Genomic DNA, 19,981 nt, shown 5'->3' on the forward strand with positions numbered 1-19,981 from the left:
TTCAACCATAAAATGCTAGGAATTTGTGTGTGCTATTAGCACAAAAGCAAAAATAGCCCCAGGTGGATGTGAAGCACAGCCTATGTTTACAGTCCCTGTAACAAGTCCAGCCTGCATTTAGTTTGCAATTAAAGCAAGCTAGGCATGTTTCACTTTGCAGCAGGGCTAACCTTTTCTTCCATTCTCCCTGTTTATCGTCTCCATCTACACTCATAGATGCACCATGCTGCAAATTGCTTCATATAATTCATGCTGTAAAAAAAAAAAGGTCCCTTTCTTCTAACGTGGCTTCATATTTCTAAGGAATATTTCACTTCTAAGAACAGTGAATCCTTAAAGACATCACTTACTGATCTTTTCCCCTTAGTGAGTGTCATCTTTTGACATTTCATTCATAATGTACTTAAAAGCTTTAATTAACAGAGTTTGAAAGTTGATACTATCTTATCTTTTCCTGAATAGACAGGTCTAAAAGCACTAACGCAAGATGAATGATTCCCACATTTTATAGCTGAAGCTGGGAAACTAAAAACCATTCTAATGATAGCTGTAAAATGATATCAAGGGAGCTTCTGAGATCACCACCCTCCCCCTTTTTTCATGAGTACCTGACTAGTAATAACCAGCAGGGGGAATAAAACACAGTGCCTACCATTGGCATAACAGTGTAGAAGGCATATATTCTTTCCTGTAACTTTATTATAGCGAACACAATTGTTTCGCTGTTAAATTTAAATAATGCGCTAAAGTGAAATGTAACAGCGTCGCGCAACGTATCACTCCTCTTGGCCTTTAAAAAAAAATGTAGTTGCGAAAAAAATGCTAAGTACCAGAAAAATACTTAGTTATGAAATATGCTAGCTGCTTCATGATCCCTTCCAGGATAAATAATGTTAAAAAGAGTAAAATATCTGTCTTTGCTGGGGAGGTTTGTTAAGCCTTATAAACAGATGGAGAAAAGTCAGCTTACTAAGCAGCTCTGATGAATTCCTCAGACACAGTCAACACACAGACTGCGTAAAAGGAAAATTGCCATATTGTTATGGACGCCTTGTTCTCAAAACTAACAATTCAACCTTCTTCATGGGGCTCCTAACACAAATTCTGAAATTCACCTCCCACACGAATTCAGGAGTTTTGTTCATCTTCCAAGCCCCTTCTTGCTGTCTTGCTTCTGATGGAGGTTTGGCTGGTGGGGATAAAAAGGCCTCTTTTTATCATGGTCTCCCCACAGGCAAGTGCAGCTGACCTCCACCCCACTGTCCACTTTTAAAACTGTCTTGTTCCTCCCCACCCCCACCCCCATTAATGGTAACTCTTAGGATTAACTCTTATGGGTTTGTATCCCCCACAAACACACCTCTCTTCTATATTATTAAGCTCCCTTCAGTGGCTTTTAAATTATTTTACTGTGGTACTGTTGTACTCAAATTGTTGCAAGCTGCCTTGTGTCTGCTTTGGAAAGAAAGCGGGGGATACTAAGTTTTATAATTTAAGTAAATAAATAAGAAAGCTGGTGGCTTTTGCCAATAAATAAATTATTTATTATTTATACCCAGTCCATCTGGCTGAGTTGCCCCAGTCACTCCGGGCAGCTTCCAACACATATAAAAACATAATAAAACATCAAACATTAAAAAACCTCCTGATACAGGGCTGCCTTCAGATGTCTTCTAAGAGTTGCAGTGTTATTTATCTTCTTGACATCTGAAGGGAGGGCGTTCCACAGAGCAGGCGCCACTACCGAGAAGGCCCTCTGCCTGGTTCCCTGTAACCTCACTTCTCACAGTGAGGAAACCGCCAGAAGGCCCTCGGAGCTGGATATCTATGTCCGGGCTGAACAATGTAGGTGGAGATGCTCCTTCAGGTATACAGGGTCAAGGCTGTTTAGGGTTTTAATGGTCAGCACCAACACTTTGAATTGTGCTCAGAAACATACTGGGAGCCAGTACAGATCCTTTAGGACTGGTGTTATATGGCCCACTGCACACCAGGTATTCTATTCTGTGATGCAACTCTGTTCCACGGAGGTCAGATTGTGGTGGAATGTAAATGCTGAAGAATCTCCGCTGACATTTGCAAAATCTTTAGGTCTTCTGTACGCAATGCCTCAACCAAAGCTAGCTGGCTTGCAAGATGCTGGCGATCACATTTTAACAGAGAAATCTGAAAAGTGAAAAGGTAAAAAGATCATTAATAAAATCCTATTGGACAGAGAGAGGCCGGGGGGGGGGGGATTTGTCTAAGGTTCCCCACCTATGTGTGATGGAGTGCAGAGAACCAATATTCATGGCTCCTGAACAATTATGCAATTATCCATTGAAAACTGTAACAGCCAAGTTACAGATCATAGATTTAGAATAACATTCTTGATGGAAATCCATTAGCTAGATGTATGGTGGGCTCTCCCTTGCTGGAAGTGTATAAGCAGAGGCTAGACAGCCATCTACGAGGGATGTTCTAACTCTGGATTTCTTGCTTCAATGCGAAGGAAGATCTACATTGCCAAGAAGGCCCCTTGCAACTTATTATTATTATTATTATTATTATTATTATTTGCATTTCCTTATCACTTACTACAAAAATGTCTTGAAGTGCTTAGGATTATAGAAGCACACACATAATAATGTTATACCGTATTTTTCGCCCTATAGGATGCACTTTTTCCCCTCCAAAAATGAAGGGGAAATGTGTGTGCGTCCTATGGGGCGAATGCAGGCTTCGCGCACCTCTCCGCAAGCAGCGGGAGCCCAGCACTGGGCTCCCGCTGCTTGCGGAGAGTTGCCTGCATGCTGAAGCCTGCCCGCGCTGAGCTCAGCACGTCCAGGCTTCACGGACCTCTCCGTAAGCAGCGGGAGCGCTCCCGCTGCTTGCGGAGAGTTGCCTGCATGCTGAAGCCTGCGGGCGCTGAGCTCAGCGCGTCCAGGCTTCGCGGACCTCTCCGCAAGCAGCGGGAGCCAGCGGCTTCCCACGGCTTGCAGAGAGCTGCCTGTTTGGGGGCTGGGGTCGGGGGAAGCTCGGGCTTATGGGACGGTGCGTCCTATAGGGCGAAAAATACGGTATATATATGTATGAACTTTAATTAAAATAATTCTATGATACTGTTTTCTATACAAGTTGAACCATCTTCATTTCTGAGTGTTAAGCTGGTATGACAGAAATCAGTGTGTGGGATTTTCAGTCTTTTGGGAACCCTATTGTTCTTAAATGCAAGTAGGAAAGGGTTTTTTTCCCCATGTGAGTTTCACCTCCAGCCCTTGTGTTACAGAAGGCTAATTCATTCAAACAGATACCTTCTGAAGGGCATGCTGGGTCTCCTCTGTCAATGACATACATATTTTTGTTGCGAGATCCAAACTCTTCTTTTCATTACTCTTTGAAATGACATCGCCAAGCAGCACTTTCTTCCAGGAAGTACTACAGTCAATAAATGTAAACACATTTTAGGTATTTTGCTTCTGATCCAGCCATCAGACAGCTAAACAAAGTCCAACAATGGCATTCAAGAAATGCAATTTTCGAATTAACAGCCATTTTCGGCAAACATTTGCTACTTACAATTGGTCTGCTTCGAGACATAGCAGCTTGAGAGCCGTAAGAAGTCTCCAAGATGGCCCATCCCAGTCAAATGTCAGATTACTAGAGATGAAAAATAACAAATCATTTTTAAAAGAATCTATATCCAACATATTTTATAATAGAAGCCTCGTACCCAGCACCACTTGGGAATTCTAAGCAACTATAAAAACTTAGTGCAGTTTTGAAAAGTTCAGTCCAGTCTCTTGATTCAAAATAGCAGCATCCAATTGTACCCTAACTTGGAGGAAAACCTGTTCCTTGTCCTCATGCAAAATATGGTTATGGTATGTCCAAAGTGAACAGACTTTTCAAAATATGTAGTACATACTGCATACGTACTGTATATGACACACACGTTTATTAATAGTACAGTTTATAAAAGGATTTTTTTACTTGATAATATTTTATCCAATTTTTGTCTAAGGTTTAACCATCGGAGGCACCCACTGATCAAAACATCCTAACCTATCTTCTTTGTTGACTTGAAGTTGTAAACTAAAATCACAGGAGGGAGGCTATTGGGTTCCAAGATGCATATGCGTACTTAACTCTAAAAGGTTGTTTTCTTGTAAAATAGAAAGTTTCGTATGCCTCTGCTTATCTTCTGGAAGGATATATTTGAGTAAGGTTTCTGAAGGGGGAAAAAAGTTTAAAGCAAACAAGTTATAAGAGTTACGGTAACAAAGAAGCCTTCTGTGTGTCTCTAGCACTTTTAACTATTAGCATTTCTGCTGAAAATATTTTAGGAAACAAAGCCAAGAACACATTCGCTCTCACTTGTGGCTGGGTGCTCACATAATTTTAGCATGACTGACTGACTTCACTGGCGGAGGGGGAATCTAGAAACACACACGTGCTGTGGTTGCTCGATTAGAGGAGGAAAAGCAGGTTTTCCTTTCCCCAAAAATAGTAATGTCCACACCATACATTTAAAGCACTCTTACAAGTCACTTTAACCATTAGGACATTCCTACAAAGAATCCTGGGAACTGTAGTTTGTTAAAGGTGCCGGGCAGTGTATTTCTGTCGCAAGCAAATTACAGTTCCCAGGATTATTTTGAGAAATCCATGACTATTATAAAGAGCCATTTAATGTATGGTGTGGATGTGATCAGTGGGAGGGAGAAGGAAATCGTGTGTGTGTGTGTGTGTGTGCGCTTGTTTAAAATGGATGTATTTTGATGGAATAGAATATGATCATTTTGTGGAGGGTTTGGCAGGTGTACTTTAAGTTGCCTTGTCTCTGAGACTAACAGCCTTCCCAACACACACACACACACACACACACACGACATGACTGAGATACCATTCCATCAGAAAAACTTCAAAGAGATTTGCATAAAGCAATGTTAAAGAAAATACTGATAAAATCAAACTTTAAACACAAGTAGACATAAATAAAATTTATCAGCTGAAGTTACAATCTACACTTTAAAAACTAACATGCACAATAAAATTAAGTGTCTGAGTAGGCTCGACTCCCCCCCCCCCAAAAAAAAACCCCTATATAAAACAAGTGGCTCCAGCCTAGATGTGGAGAGTTGGAAATGAAAAAAACCAAACCAAAATGCAAAACCGTAGAAAAGAAAAACCAAGGAAAAAGGAAAACCAAAAACAAGCTGGCTATTTAAAAGCACAATAAAAAGGTGGGGAATCTGCCTACGGCTTAGATTTTCCCTGCCAGCCCTAACCAGAGTATGTGGGGGTTGTTATTATTTAATTGATTTACAATCCAAGTTGAAGCAACAACATTAGCTGCAAAATATAATAGCTGACCGCAAAGAGCACACTGCACACAAATACCGAAGTATTAAACAGAGTGCAAAAACCAGCAACTAAAATTTAAAGGACAAACAGATGTCGAGTGGTAGAAAGCTGAGTTTTCTCAACCAATTCCATAGCTAAGCCAAGATGACCATTAGCACTAGCAGCAGAGTGCTAGGATAATGTGTGTACCAGGATAATGTCAGCTCTCAACAGCAAAGGATGATGGCATCCCCTTCAGCGATCAAAATTCGCCTGGCACATTTTGCACCTGGCTATTGGCCACTTGCGACCAAGTGAACGTGGCTGGGCACCAGGATGATGCCTGACATCTCTACCATCTGGAGGTGCATGCCTGAGGATCCTTGGATCAGTTTTCACACACTAGCAACATATCCTGTGTAATTCTGTTATATTTCATTGGCACAATCAGAATGAATTTCAGGAACAAAAAAGTTGTATTGAAAAATATGGCTTTTGAGCCATCTGGCCCCAAAATGGCAACTTGGCATTCCATTTTGGCGACTAATCCTGGTTTAAGGAGCCATTTGGCACCTAACTTTTATGTCCGAGTTTCTAACTCTGACCCCCATCATTCCTAGTTATAAGCCAGAGGTGGGCAGGCTTTGGAGAGATGTGATACTGCCACTAAGAGATACAAGTAAAGGATGACCTCACTGTGGTCTTATCATTATTCTACTGCACAATACATTGCCCTGGTTGCTTTTCAAAGGCAGCTCTGCCCAAGACTTGCAAGGTGAACGAAGTCAGGCAGCTAAAGTGCAGAGCTAGCTGAAAGTAGTAGCTGGAACCCTTAAAAAATGGTAGTGGAATTATAAGCTCCGCCCACTGAGTGGCAGGTTGGCCGTCCTAAGCCTCCAGTAAAACTGCATCACCCATCAATGTCAAGATCAAATCTCAAATTTACCTGTCCCAACATGCACACTGCTGTGTGGATTAGAGTTCGCAACAAAACCATATTCGAGAAGCAGGCGCTGATTATCATGTGGGCCATAACAAATAAACACTTCTTTGTATTTTTGACAGCCTGAAAGTGTTCTTATTTCGTAACACTTTGTCTTCTCATTAAATGCAGCTTTCACCTTGGAGGAGGGAGGAGAGAACAAGGCAGTTTTATCTGAAAAGAAAGTTCATGAGAAGAGAACAGACCAAGCCTAAAATGTTTCAAGCTATTTGTGAACCACTCTTCTTCCCAACACCAAGGACAACAGAAAATAGGAGTGTGTGGAAACGGCAAATTTTAATGCCAGTGATGGAGGAGATGTTGATTGTTTGGTGTCCATCTCTTGATTGTGTGCCGCTAACGGCGCCTTCACATCTTACTCACTTGGAGCAACCCTGTGTGGTGCAAGGGAATTAGGACCGCAACTCCTGGCCCATGCATTGAACATGGAGGTCTACAAAAAGGAAGCTATGTGTGAACTCCTGCATAGGAACTCCATACGATCACAACCACCACCACCCCAATACACACACCATTTTGAGGATAAGCATCTGTTCATGCAAAGGTGTATTTTTGCCAGTGCTCACACACAACATGTGGCCAGGCCCAGAAGGGTCCAAGGAGTTAGTAAGTTGTCTGCCCTGGTTGTGCATTCCCTGAAGGAGCAGATGCAGAGTTTGGGGTGATCCTACATCCAGCTGGGTCACTGGAGGCACAGGCATCCTCAATGGCTAGGAGTGCCTTTCTTACTAACTTCTATCGGCAAGACAGCTGCAGCCGTTACTGGGTCAGGTTAGCCCGACCACAGTTGTCCATGCATTTGAAACCTCACAGTCAGTTTGTGCTCCATGTGTCCTTGGGGTTGGTCTGGGGGCTGCAGCTGGTGCAGAACACAACTTCTATCACCCCCGAGCAATGGTCAAGGGGGCCTGGGGCAGATTGGAATTGTAGCTCGAAACAAGTGGAGTGCACCAGGTTGGGGAAGGTTGATCTACTTCATAGTCAAAGCAGAACATTAAACACAATGAGCCTTCCAACAATTAAAGTACTATAGTCAGCAGAACAACGGATGGCCCCTTTTGCCTTTTACCTGGGTTCTGGCAGAACACACGGATTAATTTGGGAAAGTATTAAAAGTAGACTTTTTTTGTGCAGAACACAGGGAGGAATAATGAAAGAAGGGGACCTTGAAAGAAGGCATGGCTGGCTGGAACCGTTCGCACTGCACAGGTCAGTTCCTATTGTTCATGCCAATCTCCCACCCCCATATTCTAGAAACCTGCCTTCAATTAGCTTACCTGAACAGCTGGATTGTGATTTAGAAGATCCAAGTAAGGGGCCAAGGCGTATGTATTTGACTCCCTAGAAAAACAGTCCCCCTGAGAATGTTTCATATACACTGTCCTGGTATTAACGGTGCACCAAGCCCACCGAAAGGCACTATAGTTAAAGACGGAGGCTATGTCTTCAGAAAACAGGGGCTGTAAGGAGAAGAAAAATGGCTGAGACGAAACAAACAGCTCCTGGACCCGTCTTCTTTGCTCGAGGGCTTTTCTTCTTAAGGGCTCAGGGAAAAGGTTCACTGTTTCTTGCTCCAAACAAACAGGGCAGGTATATGTTTCAGGTAGGAGATCCAGATATGGCTTCCACAGAGATTCCTCCTTGCAAGCACACTTTTCTGCTATTAAAAATGTACACAGTGCTGCCAAAGGACAAATGGGGGGTCTCCATCTAAAGGTAGAAGAAAACATGAGAACCACAAACACTCCTTACGACATTCCTATAGCTTTAAATGACACAGAAAGCTGCTCATGTAGCATTAAGACTGACTTACGTCACCATCACCCATGCAAATGCTATGGACGCAGCACAGAGTAGGGGGCAGCCAAGATGGCACCTTCCAGATGTTGCAGACTTTGTGACTCTTAAATGCCCCAGCCAGGATGGCCCCAAAGATCAGGGGTAATGGGAGATGTAGTCCACAGCATCTAGAGCATCTACATTGACTACTTCCACTCCAGAGCAAGCAAATTAACCAGATCCAGTTTGTCTGTGTGTGATGGATGGGCCTTGGGGTCAACCTCATGGACACCCAGAAGCCAGTCATGGCTGGGCAGAGTGTCAACCACTCAGGAGGCGGTGGAGAGTTAAAAGACGGAAAGTTTAACTGTCAGGTCTTAAACAGGGCTTAGGGTGTGGTAGATTTTAGAAAGGGTTTGGCTGGGAGTTAGCTGGGCTTGTTGTAAAAAGACTCAGATGCTTTATGCTGTATAAATATTTCATATTTCATTTAATCAAGGGAAATATTATGTAAGCAGCTGAAGAGGAGAGGACAGATGGTGAAGGAAGAGCTGACGGGGGGGGGGGCACTTTTCACATCCTCTGGACCCCCTAGGAAACTCAGCAAACCTGCTGTACAGTCATACCTCGTGTTACGTTTGCTTCACGTTGCAGCTTTTCAGGTTACAAATGCAGCAAACCCACAAATGTTTACTTCTGGGTTTGCCACGCATGTGCGTAGAAGCGATCTGCATGCTTCGCACACGAGCAGTAGCGGCACTCTGCTTACGGGCTTTTCAGGGTGCGAACGGCACCCCAAAACAGATTGTGTTCCTAAGTAGAGGTACCACTGTACCTGGAATTGGGTGTGAAGAGTGCAACTGAATGGGACATGGCTGTGGGCAGCCTGAGGAAGTACCATCCACCTTGGGCCTGCCCATAAAAAGCAAGCCTAGAGTGAGAGACTAGAGCGATGACTAGAGAGACTAGAGACTCTTCTCATTGTGATTCTTTTGTGGGCCAAGCCAAGAGTTGGTTTGAACCATGGGTGAGAACCCGGGGCCTGAGAGGGAGGAAGTGCCAGAAGGAAAATGAACCGATATTCTTGATTTTTATATATTAGCAACTTTGTTTTCAAAAAACATTTTTATATCCAACTATATTTTTGTAATGTTTTGTTTAAGTCGTCTATTGTTGCTTCAGTTATTTGTACACCACAGAGATATTTTTATTATGTCCTGCAATTATTATAGAAGAGCATAAATAAAGAGATAGAAACCAAATAAAACCCAATTGGAGTCAATGATTTTTAATCACTTCAGTTTTGTTCATCCGCTTACAGCTTAGGATACAATTCTATAACCACCTACCTGAGTGCAAGTCCTACTGAAATCAGTGGGGTTCAATAGAGCTTACACTCCAAAGTAAGCGTGTGTGAGGCTGCAACCAGTTTTTGTTCTGAAGTAAAATACTTCCCTTCTGCTTCTATTAGTTTTTATTGTTTTGAAAGTTTAGCATATATGCTGATCAATAGTTCTAGAGAAAAAGAAGAAGGGAAAGGGTAATTTTATTTTAAATTTCCATTACCTTTCCCTTGCTTGTTTTTCCTTATTAGTTATCATTATAAAACTGTTCTGTGCAATACAATCCTATGCATGTTTCTTCAAAAATAAGTCTTGTTTACTGGCTAGAGTATATTCCCATGCTGAATGCATTTAGGGTTGTGGCCTAAATATTTGAATTTCCTGTGGACATACTTTATTTCACTGTTCTTTTCTTATATGTGTCTTCAAATATATAGCATCAAATAACTTCTCTATCTGCATGGCTATGCTGAAAGCAATGGAAATGATTCTGATAAGAAAAAGTACAGAGTGAGGAATGCTAAGAGCAGATTCAAGGGAGAGCTGGGAATTCTTGATAGACAGAATTCAAAATTGTATTAAGGGATTGTAAACTTACTTTACAATGTATTCTCCAAGGTTGCTGCTAAGGACAGTATCAGTGGTGAGCAAGCATTTTTCAGGCAATGAAATAATCAGCTCTTCTGCCTATGATTTTTTAAAAAGAAAGAAATCCAAGTGAACAGACTCCCAAATACAATTCGCAGTAAGAAATGTCAAAATGCACACATAATTAGCACTATTAGGTCAAGAAAAAATATTGCACTGATGAATCCAAGAAAAAATTAGTACGACCTGTCTGCACCTTAACAAAGAGCATTAACTTCAAAGAGGCTTTTTTCCTTTTTTTTCAAAAGACTGAAAGTTGTCACTTGAAACAAGACAAGCACTGGACACTTTAGATACAGACTATATTACTCAACAGAGTGTTGAAAGATTAGTAGCATTGGCAACAAAGAAATATATTTCTGTTCTGATTAATAGTTGAGTAAAAACCAGATGAACTATACAGTTTTTAATTGGTTGTCAGCACCTTTCTCCAGTTCTTTAGAAGTTATATTTAGCCATGAATGTATGACTTGAAGGTCGAAACTTCTATTCTGATTTTTATTGTGGTCAAACCATTACAAGATTACCTCAATTTTGTTAATTTCACATACTGAGTATTTCTAGCAAATTCACTACTAGGAGTTGACCGCCTCCTATGCCAATTATTTCAGAGGAAGTGGTAAATACCAGCTTTTACCACCTGGGGGAGCAAAATCATTCACAATAACTTGTTCCACAACAAAAACTGGATACACCAATCTACAAGGCTCAGAAATAATTATTTAAAATGGTTGTTCTGTTTACACCCCGCTTCAGAATTTGATTCTGTGAATCCAGTATAGTCTAGTGCAAAGGCAGCTTTAAGACAAGTTGGTCTATACAGTGGTACCTCGGGTTAAGTACTTAATTCGTCCCGGAGGTCCATTCTTAACCTGAAACTGTTCTTAACCTGAAGCACCACTTTAGCTAATGGGGCCTCCCACTGCCACCGGAGCACGATTTCTGTTCTCATCCTGAAGCAAAGTTCTTAACCCAAGGTACTATTTCTGGGTTAGCGGAGTCTGTAACCTGAAGCGTATGTAACCCAAGGTACCACTGTACTATACACAAGGATACCATGGGGGGGGTAGAGGGAGGGCCCAGAAGTTGTGCACCAGCCTCTTCTTTGGAATACAAACCTGAAGAGTTTTTGTGGTCATCAATCCTCTTCCTGTCTCTAAAAGACAAAAAAGAAAAAGCTGCAATGAAATTCACTCCTGGTCTCTCCAGAAACTTGCAAATGGTTGTTAACTGGTGGTTCAAGAAAAGAAATGGGGTCGGGGGCAAGAATTCAAAAATGGTTTGTATCTTCACCACCACTAGGTTCCCCAGAGATATGCAGTATTAATTATTTCATTATTTGACTTGTGAAGCACCTCAAGGCAATTTGACATTACAAGAAAAGCATGTATAAAACAATTTCATACACATGCATACTGCATATCTAAATAGACTGCTCAGGCCTCGAGGAAACAAGGCAGAAGGAGGGGGAAGAACACAGAAGAGTTTTAGAAAGCATAAAATCTCATGGAATGATTAATCAGAATTATAAATAGGGCATGGAAGCTCCTGCCTTCAAACTTTTGCCCCGGAAGTATCCCAGCTCTCCCCAGATCACCTGTAGTTTCAAACACAAAGAGAACACTCAAATACAGCTGCATTTTGTCAGAAAAGTATTATATCATTACCTGAAAATTGTGCTGGCCGTAATTTATTATCTTCATAGCCTCTTTCTTTCAACCATTTCTTTAGCAGCACATATTCGTGTTTGTGGCTAAGATTTACTGAAATCATTACAGAGAAATTATCATGCTATGGCATTCTTTCATTAATGCCAATTCACCAAAAGATTCATTAATGCCAATTCACCAAATCACAACATTGGGAAAAAATGGATGCCATGAAAGTACTTTGGCTTAGCGGAATAAACAGTATAACTTGGCAGTACAGTAGCAGGACTGCGCTCCTCCCTGATAAAACTATTGTATCAATGTTACCCTATACACAGGAAAAAATAGGGGATAGGAATTCCATCTTCCTACCTGCACTGTACAATGTGCATTGGGGTTCACTAATAACTTAGGCTGCAATCCTTAGCACACCAGACATCAGAGTACATCCAACTGAACACAGTGAGGCTCGCTGCTCAGAAAACATGTACAGGAGTGTGTTGTTACACTGTGTTGGCTCAATGGCTTTTATGAACATTAACCCCAGTTGCAATACTGAATTAACTATTCCCCCACACCCCACTCCTAAGCCAGTGTTGTTTTCCCATGTCACTGATAAAAAATTTCAGTAGCAATATGACACCCTGGTTGGTAAGAATGTAGATCGGCTTTTCCCAAGCATTTGCCCTCCAAATGTTTTGCATTACAAATCCAATTAAGTTGTATTGGCTTAGGTTAAACTTCTTCCATTTGGGGAAGGCCACAGCAGGTGGCACTGTGGGTTAAACCACAGAGCCTAGGACTTGCCAATCAGAGGGTCGGTGGTTTGAATCCCCGTGATGGGGTGAGCTCCCGTTGCTCTGTCCCAGCTCCTGCCAACCTAGCAGTTTGAAAGCACATCAAAGTGCAAGTAGATAAATAGATACCGCTCCGGCGGGAAGGTAAACGGCATTTCCGTGCACTGCTCTGGTTTGCCAGAAGCATCTTAGTCATGCTGGCCACATGACCCAGAAGCTGTACACCGGCTCCCTCGGCCAATAAAGCAAGATGAGTGCCGCAACCCCAGAGTCAGTCACGACTGGACCTAAAGGTCAGGCGTCCCTTTACCTTTACCTAGGCTAAATGCTGGAATGCTACATCTCAAAGCATTCATTGGCCCAGCATGTGTTAAGATAGGACTTTAGATAACTTTGTAACCTTCACTTTTAGACTTTGTTTAGCTTTGTTAAAAGGCCTTGAAACAAACAAACAAACAAACAAAAACACATTACCACCACATAAAGACAAACTTCTCGATTGTTTTCTTCGCCTCTTTCGACATGTTCGACCTTTACTCTTCTTCATGTTAATCAAAGGCCTTCAGATTCTGTACATCAAATTCTGCATGGAAACAAAATGCATTTCTTACAGTAGTTTTTTTCAGCTGCTATAGATACAAAAATGTTTTGCCCCATGATAATGTTGGGAAGAAACGTTCATGGCCAACACACTCATAGATGGCTTAACAAGAAAAACATCAAATGTGCAAAGAAACAGGGAACAAAAATCTCATCCTCTTGAATCCACTGAATTAACTCATTTTGGAATAGACCAATAATAGCCGACTATTGCTGGTTGCCTATCTTCATATTGCCAAAACAGAGTCATGAGGGAGGCATTGGTAGGCTTTGGTGACCCCACAAGGTTTGAAGAAATACAAAAAAACCCCAAAAACCCCACAACTATTGTGGGAGGGAGAGGTTTTGAGGGGATGGGTGGGGAGGGAAAACAGAAAACAGGCAACAAACACAGACCGTGTAAAGCAGGCATGGCCAAACATGGCCCTCCAGATGTTTTGGGACTACAGTTCCCTTCATCCCTGACCACTGGTCCTGTTAGCTAGGGATGATGAGAGTTGTAATCCCAAAACATCTGGAGGGCCAAGTTTGACCGCGCCTGGTGTAAAGCATGCACTGAGATCTATCAGAGTGGACTTAAAAGTTCCATACTGTATTAAGTTGTTCTCTAAAAATCTGCTCCAAGTTAAGATATACTGCAGAGTAGTTCATCACATAAGGCAGTGTTTCCCAACCTTGGGCCTCCAGCTGTTTTTGGACTACAATTCCCATCATCCTTGACCTGACATAAGGGAAGCGGGTGGCGCTGTGGTTAAACCACAGAGTCTAGGACTTGCCGATCAGAAGGTCGGCAGTTCAAATCCCCGCGACGGGGTGAGCTCCCGTTGTTCGGTCCCAGCTCCTGCCAACCACATGACCCGGAAGCTGTACGCCGGCTCACTCGGCCAATAAAGCGAGATGAGCGCCGCAACCCCAGAGTCGGCCACGACTGGACCTAATGGTCAGGGGTTCCTTTACCTTTAGTTCATCACATATTTGGTGACAGCTGCGCTGCATGTGGGTTTACTGTCGGCAAAAATATTAAGCGTTTCCAACCATAATTGTATTTCCAAAACTAATTTCTGAACATATAAAATGAGACTATTCAGCAGGATGGCTAGCTCTTGCCACCAAATACCAGCTGCTGGGGGTCAAAAGCAGGACAGGGTTTTGGCCTTCAACCCCCTGCTTGTAGGATTGAAAGGGGGCAACTGACAGGCCACTGCAGAAAAGAGAACTAGAGACAGCCTTCGTCTGAGGACTCTTAAGTTGCTAACCATTATTGGTGGGGGAATCCATAAATATGGGGGGGGGGTTACAAAGAAGCAGAAGCAAATCCTCATTTACTATTCCCTCATTTCACGATGATCATAAACACACGAAGACCAATCCTATATATTATATAACAGTGCTTTTTTCTATTAAGAAAAAAGTTTAGGTACTCTCATTTTGACTCAAGAGAATCACCATTTTATAGTTCAAATCGGGGAAAATAAATACAGGACATGGACAAAAGTACAAAGATTCACAAAATGTTTACCCCTGCGTGCTCCCAGGAAAAAAAGCACTGCATGCAACAGAGCTCCCGCCTATGTAGAAACAGCACATGGCCAAGGCTGCAACACAGAGCGACGCAGCTACCCGGACGTCTGCAGAGACGTCTGCATTGGGATTTGCTGCCTCCCTAAGGAACAAGCTGCGCGGGATCTCAGCGCACCGGCATCTCCACTCACCGAGCTCCCCGCAGCCCCACGCGCCCCTTAGCGGTCGCCGCCGCCCCCAAACTCTCGCGGGCTGCTTTCCCAGGCTGCAAGGGGCCGGAAGAGGCGGGCCTTGTCCTTCCACGGCCGCCGCCTGTCGACCAATCCCCTGGCGATTCGAGAGAAAGGGTCGCACGAGCGCAGGTTCCCATTGGGCGGAGAAGAAAAGGGCGCACGCTTTCCTCCTTCACCCCAGCAGTTGCGTCGTCGATTCTGGGGATCCCCGCTTAGAACAGGCGCAGCTCTTTAAAGCGCCTCCACCCGGTATAGTTGGAAGTCGAGCAGCTTTGCAGCAGCCTGGTTTCCGCAAAGGTCTTTCGCTCTAATCCTACATTATAATGCTTGTTTTCCTAACCTGTAGCCGCGCAGCGACACTAAGGGATTTATTTGTCGCTGGGTGGTGTTGGCGCCTCTGGATCCTAATGCATTCAGCGAGTGCGTCGGTTATATGCGGGGTGTGGCTACTGGGAAGGTTGCAGCCACACGATTATGCTCTGTTCCAGGGAGCATTTTGCAGAACCGCCCTTGTTCATTTTTATTTTATTTTTTTGGCTGCTCTAGGGTGCAGCGTCACGGTAGGGAGTGGCTTGTAGCTGTACAGTAACGCGAGAAGTTTCCTTGGGGAAGTCCAGCCAGATGGGCGGGGTATAAATAATAAATTATTATTTTTATTATTATTGACCCTGAACCTTCTTTATTTGTAGTCAGCTATCTGTTCTATGTTTCGAGTTACGCCACTGAGAGATGTGCTTTTGACCAGAATGGGTACAAAGTGATAATACTAGAAAGCATGTTGCCAGTTTCGTGCTTTCGGCTTCCCCTCCTGCATTGCACGACTGCATTAGTAACTGAAAGGTCTTTTTCTTCCCCCTTCGTTTGGCCTCCCTGTTCACGCTTAAGTTACCCCTTTGCAAGGTTATGGCGATCTAAAGCGGTGCTTCTCAAACTTTTGGGGGCCAAGGCTCCCTTGGTTGTATAAACACATCCTCAATGCGCACTGCCCTACGCTGTGAGAAGGATTTTTTCAGAAGAGCGGTTTGCACGACCCACTAAGGAAGATAACACAGTAAAACTCAAACCAGCAAAAATAAATAGCATAAGAATTGAAAAGTTAATCCAAACTAGTTTAATTAACTCAACAAAGTAGATGAAGATGCAGTGGTACCAGTATGATAGTTGTTTACACCTCCAGTGCCACCCCTGCCACCCATTTGCCTCTTTGCTCCCCCCTCATAGGTACAGCCCACTTTGGAAACCACTAATTTAAAGTGTAGATGGCTTTAATGTTGACTCATGACACAGGGTATTTGATCAATAGAGATCTTAAGTCAGTGCCATGGCTAAACTGTAGTTTGGCTCATAACTGGTGTCATGGCTTACAATGCAAACAAGCAGCCCAGTGCAGTTTTCTTGAAGCACAGTCCTGTGCCTGTCTACTCAGAAGCAAGGCCCGCTCAGTTCAGTAAGACTTACATCTAGGTAGGTGCTATTAGATTGCAACTTGGGACTCTGCATAGGTTCCAAAGTGGTGTACCAGTTTATTATTTTTTAGCTTTTCAAGCAGCTTACAAGGTGTAATTTATAGAACGAAAATCACACAAAATTAAAATAAAAGCCATTCAATGCTATTGTTGCAAAAGGTTTAATAGAATCACCTTTTTAGCAGTGAATAAATTAACCATCTCATTCTTTTTGATGTTAATGTTCCTTCTGAGTTACTTTGAAATTTGCTTGGCAGGGAGAATGTCTAGTACTCCAGTAGCTGTGGTGACTGGATCCAACAAAGGCATTGGGCTGGCCATCGTGCGGGCTCTATGCAAGAAGTTCACTGGGGATGTTTACCTAACAGCCCGGGACATCCAACGGGGCAAGGAGGCAGTGGCCAAGCTTCAGGAAGAAGGGCTGAAGCCACAGTTCCACCAGCTGGACATCACTGATCTGCAGAGTATTCAAACCCTCCGTGATTTCTTGAAGGAGAAGTACGGTGGATTAAATGTGCTGGTCAACAATGCAGGGATTGCTTTCAAAGGTAAAATGCTAGGAGAGGCGTATATCTCGGAAACTGGAATGTTACATATTTGGTTGGAATTATAACATCAACTAGTAATATATACACTGGCTGTATGATACATTTATAGTTTTTGGCTGCAATCATGCAGTCTGGCTAGGTTAACTCTGCTTCAGGCTCCAGCCTTTGTCATTTTCTCTCTTGGTGAGTGGATGTGTGTCACTTTCTGGTACTTCCTCACTTTAATTTCCTGGTTACCTGTGCTATGAACAGGTTGCTAGGAAGAATTGTCCAGAGTAATCAGCAGAGCAATTCTAATTGCCAACCGCAGAGTGTGGTGGAGCAGCATAGCCATACCCACAGTGCATCTGCTCATGCAGGCTGGGATAGAAGTTGAGGGGAGCAGGAAAAAAGTCTAAACTGGCATAGCAATCAGGTCCAGTGCCATATAGTGATGTGAGAGGCACTGGATCCTGGTCCGACTCAGCCCCATTACTAGTGAGGCTTTTTGTGGGACATCAGCTGTGGGAATCCTGTCAGTGGTACTTCCAGTGGGCTGATTGGAAAGCTCTGTGCTGGAAGAGAGAGGCTGGTGCCGAATCAAGGGCAGAGCCCTTGGATCAGGTGAACCTCTACTTCAGCCAAACCCCCTTCCTCCCCCAATGCGTCAGATGGGAGAAGGGGAAGACATTGCACCTTAAGGTTCTCTAGCTTCTGCTACGTGAAATACACATTTTGATAAGATCGCAGTTGACACATTAAATCATTTTAGATTCAATTTTTAAAAGTTCATTTAAAGCCTCACTGAGCCATTTCCTAACAATGGTGATTGGAAACTGTATTTTGGCATAATATATGTCATTTGCTGTGCTTACTAATAAAACCTATTTAAGTATTATTGTGTGATCATCTTTCCAGTTCACTTTGACCCCTTCTAATACTTTAATTGTAATGGTGTGCCATATCATCTGGATATAGTATTTTCTCGAAACTTTTCTAATGAATATTCAAAATAACTCTAAGCTAATGAAGGAACAAAAGCTGGTTTTTACAAGGTTTATATTTTCATAATGTCCATTCTGATTTTTGCTTGCTTTCTCCCTGCCATCTGGCAAAAAGTTGCAGATACAACTCCATTTGCTATACAAGCGGAAGTCACACTGCGAACAAACTTTTTTGCAACAAGGGATATTTGCAGAGAATTGCTACCACTGATGAAACCTAATGGTAAGTGCTCCACACTGACTTTAGGGGAAAATACATTAAAATTTAGGCTGTAACCCTATGCACACTTACCTAGGATCAAGGCCTATTGAACTCAACATGCGGTGGGGTGGAGGCAACAAGTTTAACTAAGGCTAGTTTCTTCTCCTTAACATTTTCCCTTTTAATAGGCAGAGTGGTGAACGTATCTAGCATGTGCGGGGCTTCGGCATTGTCCCAATGCAGCCAAGACTTGCAGCAGAAGTTTCGGAGTGACACAATCACTGAAGAGGAACTAGTGAAACTCATGGAAAAATTTGTAGAAGACACCAAGAAAGGAGTGCATGAGAAGGAGGGTTGGCCAAGTACAGCTTATGGTGTGTCCAAAACTGGATTAACGGTTTTGTCCAGAATTCAGGCAAGGCAGCTGAATGAGACGAGGAAAGGTGATGGTATTCTCCTGAATGCCTGTTGCCCTGGGTGGGTCAGGACTGACATGGCAGGTCCCAGAGCCCCAAAATCTCCTGATGAGGGAGCTGAGACTCCCGTGTATTTGGCCCTTTTACCCCCTGGTGCTGATGGGCCTCACGGCCAGTATGTTAGTGAAAAGAAAGTGCAGAAGTGGTAGTTGTTCAGTGTACACTGAATAATGCATTTGCATTGTTACTACTAGCTTGATTACTAGCAGTAATAATGCAAATGCAGATGTGGGCTCTTCCTCTGGGATCTGCTGTAACAGTCGTGGCAGGCTCCCATGCAAGGGAAGAAAGTGTTTCATAAATGCATCATATTGTCTGTTAAGCTCCTGTGCAAATAACTATTTTGGTTTGGTGTGTGCATGTGGCACTTTGTGAGCATCTTTTTGCTACATTTGCTCTTCCCTGGATTTGGGACGCTGTCTTGGCTTAATATGTATTTTCCAGCTATTTTGAATTTATTTTTGCTTCAAAATGTGTGAAAACCATTTGCTTTTTGAATTTTAAAATGTGTATACATGATTTTCTCTCTTGTGCAAGGCTGTTTTATTAAATACAGAAATCAAGCCATTACAGCCTTTACTGCAAATATGAATGCATGAAATCAGTAAAATGAACATGATGGCTTAGCAAATTTAATTTGGGCTGCTGTTGTGGGGAGGGTAAACATGGGCTATATAAAGAGAACAAATTTGCACTCTTAAACCCCTAGAAATAATTCACCCCACTGTTAGCATGGTGGGACATATCCTCCAAGATCAGGAAAACACGAAGGATCATTATTATACATTATATAATTGTTAGAAAATAAAAGTTGAATACTTTCTCTGTAAAAGGATCTCTTAACACCCGTACAAATGAAACTGAAACTAATATTCTGGATTTTGGTTTTTGATTAATAAAAATGTCTTCTAAACAATATACATGCGTGCAATTTTCATATGTTTGATGATAAAGCACATATTTAAAAATAAATGGCTTGACCGTGTTTACCTCTTTTTTTTGGTTATATTTTAAGGGGTCTGCATAAAGCAGAAGGGGAGAGATGCACTTATCCTGTATTGTATTGTTTTGTTTTTAAAAATTGTACAAGTGATGGGAAAAATTGTGTTTTCTACATATAAATGATCTTATGAATGCCATATTACACAGAGCCATCTCAGTGACAATGGAAACACTACATGTGGGAATAATTTCACCAGCAGTGCTGTACCTTCTTCTCCTGATCAGTGCCAATAGACTGCAATGGTTTTTTTAAAAAAACCCGATAATACTTCGACATGAATTCTTGAATAATTGTTTAATTTTTATTTTGAATCTTGAGAAGTTGACCTATCATCATACACAGTATGCTCATAGGAATCACTTCTCCAAGTACTTGCCAAAACAGTACCATCCACACACAAGAAAT

The 19,981-nt window shown here is 42.5% G+C and overlaps 2 protein-coding genes across 6 annotated transcripts; one reads left to right on the forward strand and one right to left on the reverse strand.

Annotated features, from left to right (window-relative positions):
• Positions 1-682: 682 nt before the first annotated feature.
• SETD4 (SET domain containing 4) lies at positions 683-16,509 on the reverse strand. 5 transcript variants are annotated; one of them, XM_083438716.1, is made up of 11 exons: positions 15,239-16,509; positions 13,019-13,127; positions 11,766-11,851; positions 11,217-11,254; positions 10,049-10,137; positions 7,606-8,038; positions 6,272-6,446; positions 4,129-4,210; positions 3,559-3,639; positions 3,294-3,417; positions 683-2,166 (listed from the first exon to the last, which is right to left on the reverse strand). In XM_083438716.1, the coding sequence occupies exons 2-11, from the start codon at positions 13,066-13,068 to the stop codon at positions 2,032-2,034; spliced, it is 1,293 nt and encodes a 430-aa protein (XP_083294842.1). In that variant the 5' UTR covers positions 13,069-13,127; positions 15,239-16,509; the 3' UTR covers positions 683-2,031. The 5 variants fall into 5 exon arrangements, with proteins under 5 accessions (XP_083294842.1, XP_083294840.1, XP_083294838.1 ...); XM_083438714.1 differs by having other exon boundaries at positions 11,766-11,861; positions 15,239-16,499; XM_083438712.1 differs by lacking the exon at positions 15,239-16,509 and adding an exon at positions 14,857-14,971 and having other exon boundaries at positions 11,766-11,861.
• On the forward strand, positions 15,050-19,562 carry LOC310676657 (carbonyl reductase [NADPH] 1-like). The gene is made up of 4 exons (XM_083438739.1): positions 15,050-15,195; positions 16,622-16,912; positions 18,011-18,118; positions 18,286-19,562. The coding sequence occupies exons 2-4, from the start codon at positions 16,627-16,629 to the stop codon at positions 18,720-18,722; spliced, it is 831 nt and encodes a 276-aa protein (XP_083294865.1). The 5' UTR covers positions 15,050-15,195; positions 16,622-16,626; the 3' UTR covers positions 18,723-19,562.
• Positions 19,563-19,981: the final 419 nt, after the last annotated feature.

The sequence above is a fragment of the Podarcis tiliguerta genome, assembly GCF_965153285.1.
Source record: "Podarcis tiliguerta genome assembly, chromosome: 4".
Taxonomy (NCBI): Eukaryota; Metazoa; Chordata; class Lepidosauria; order Squamata; family Lacertidae; genus Podarcis; species Podarcis tiliguerta.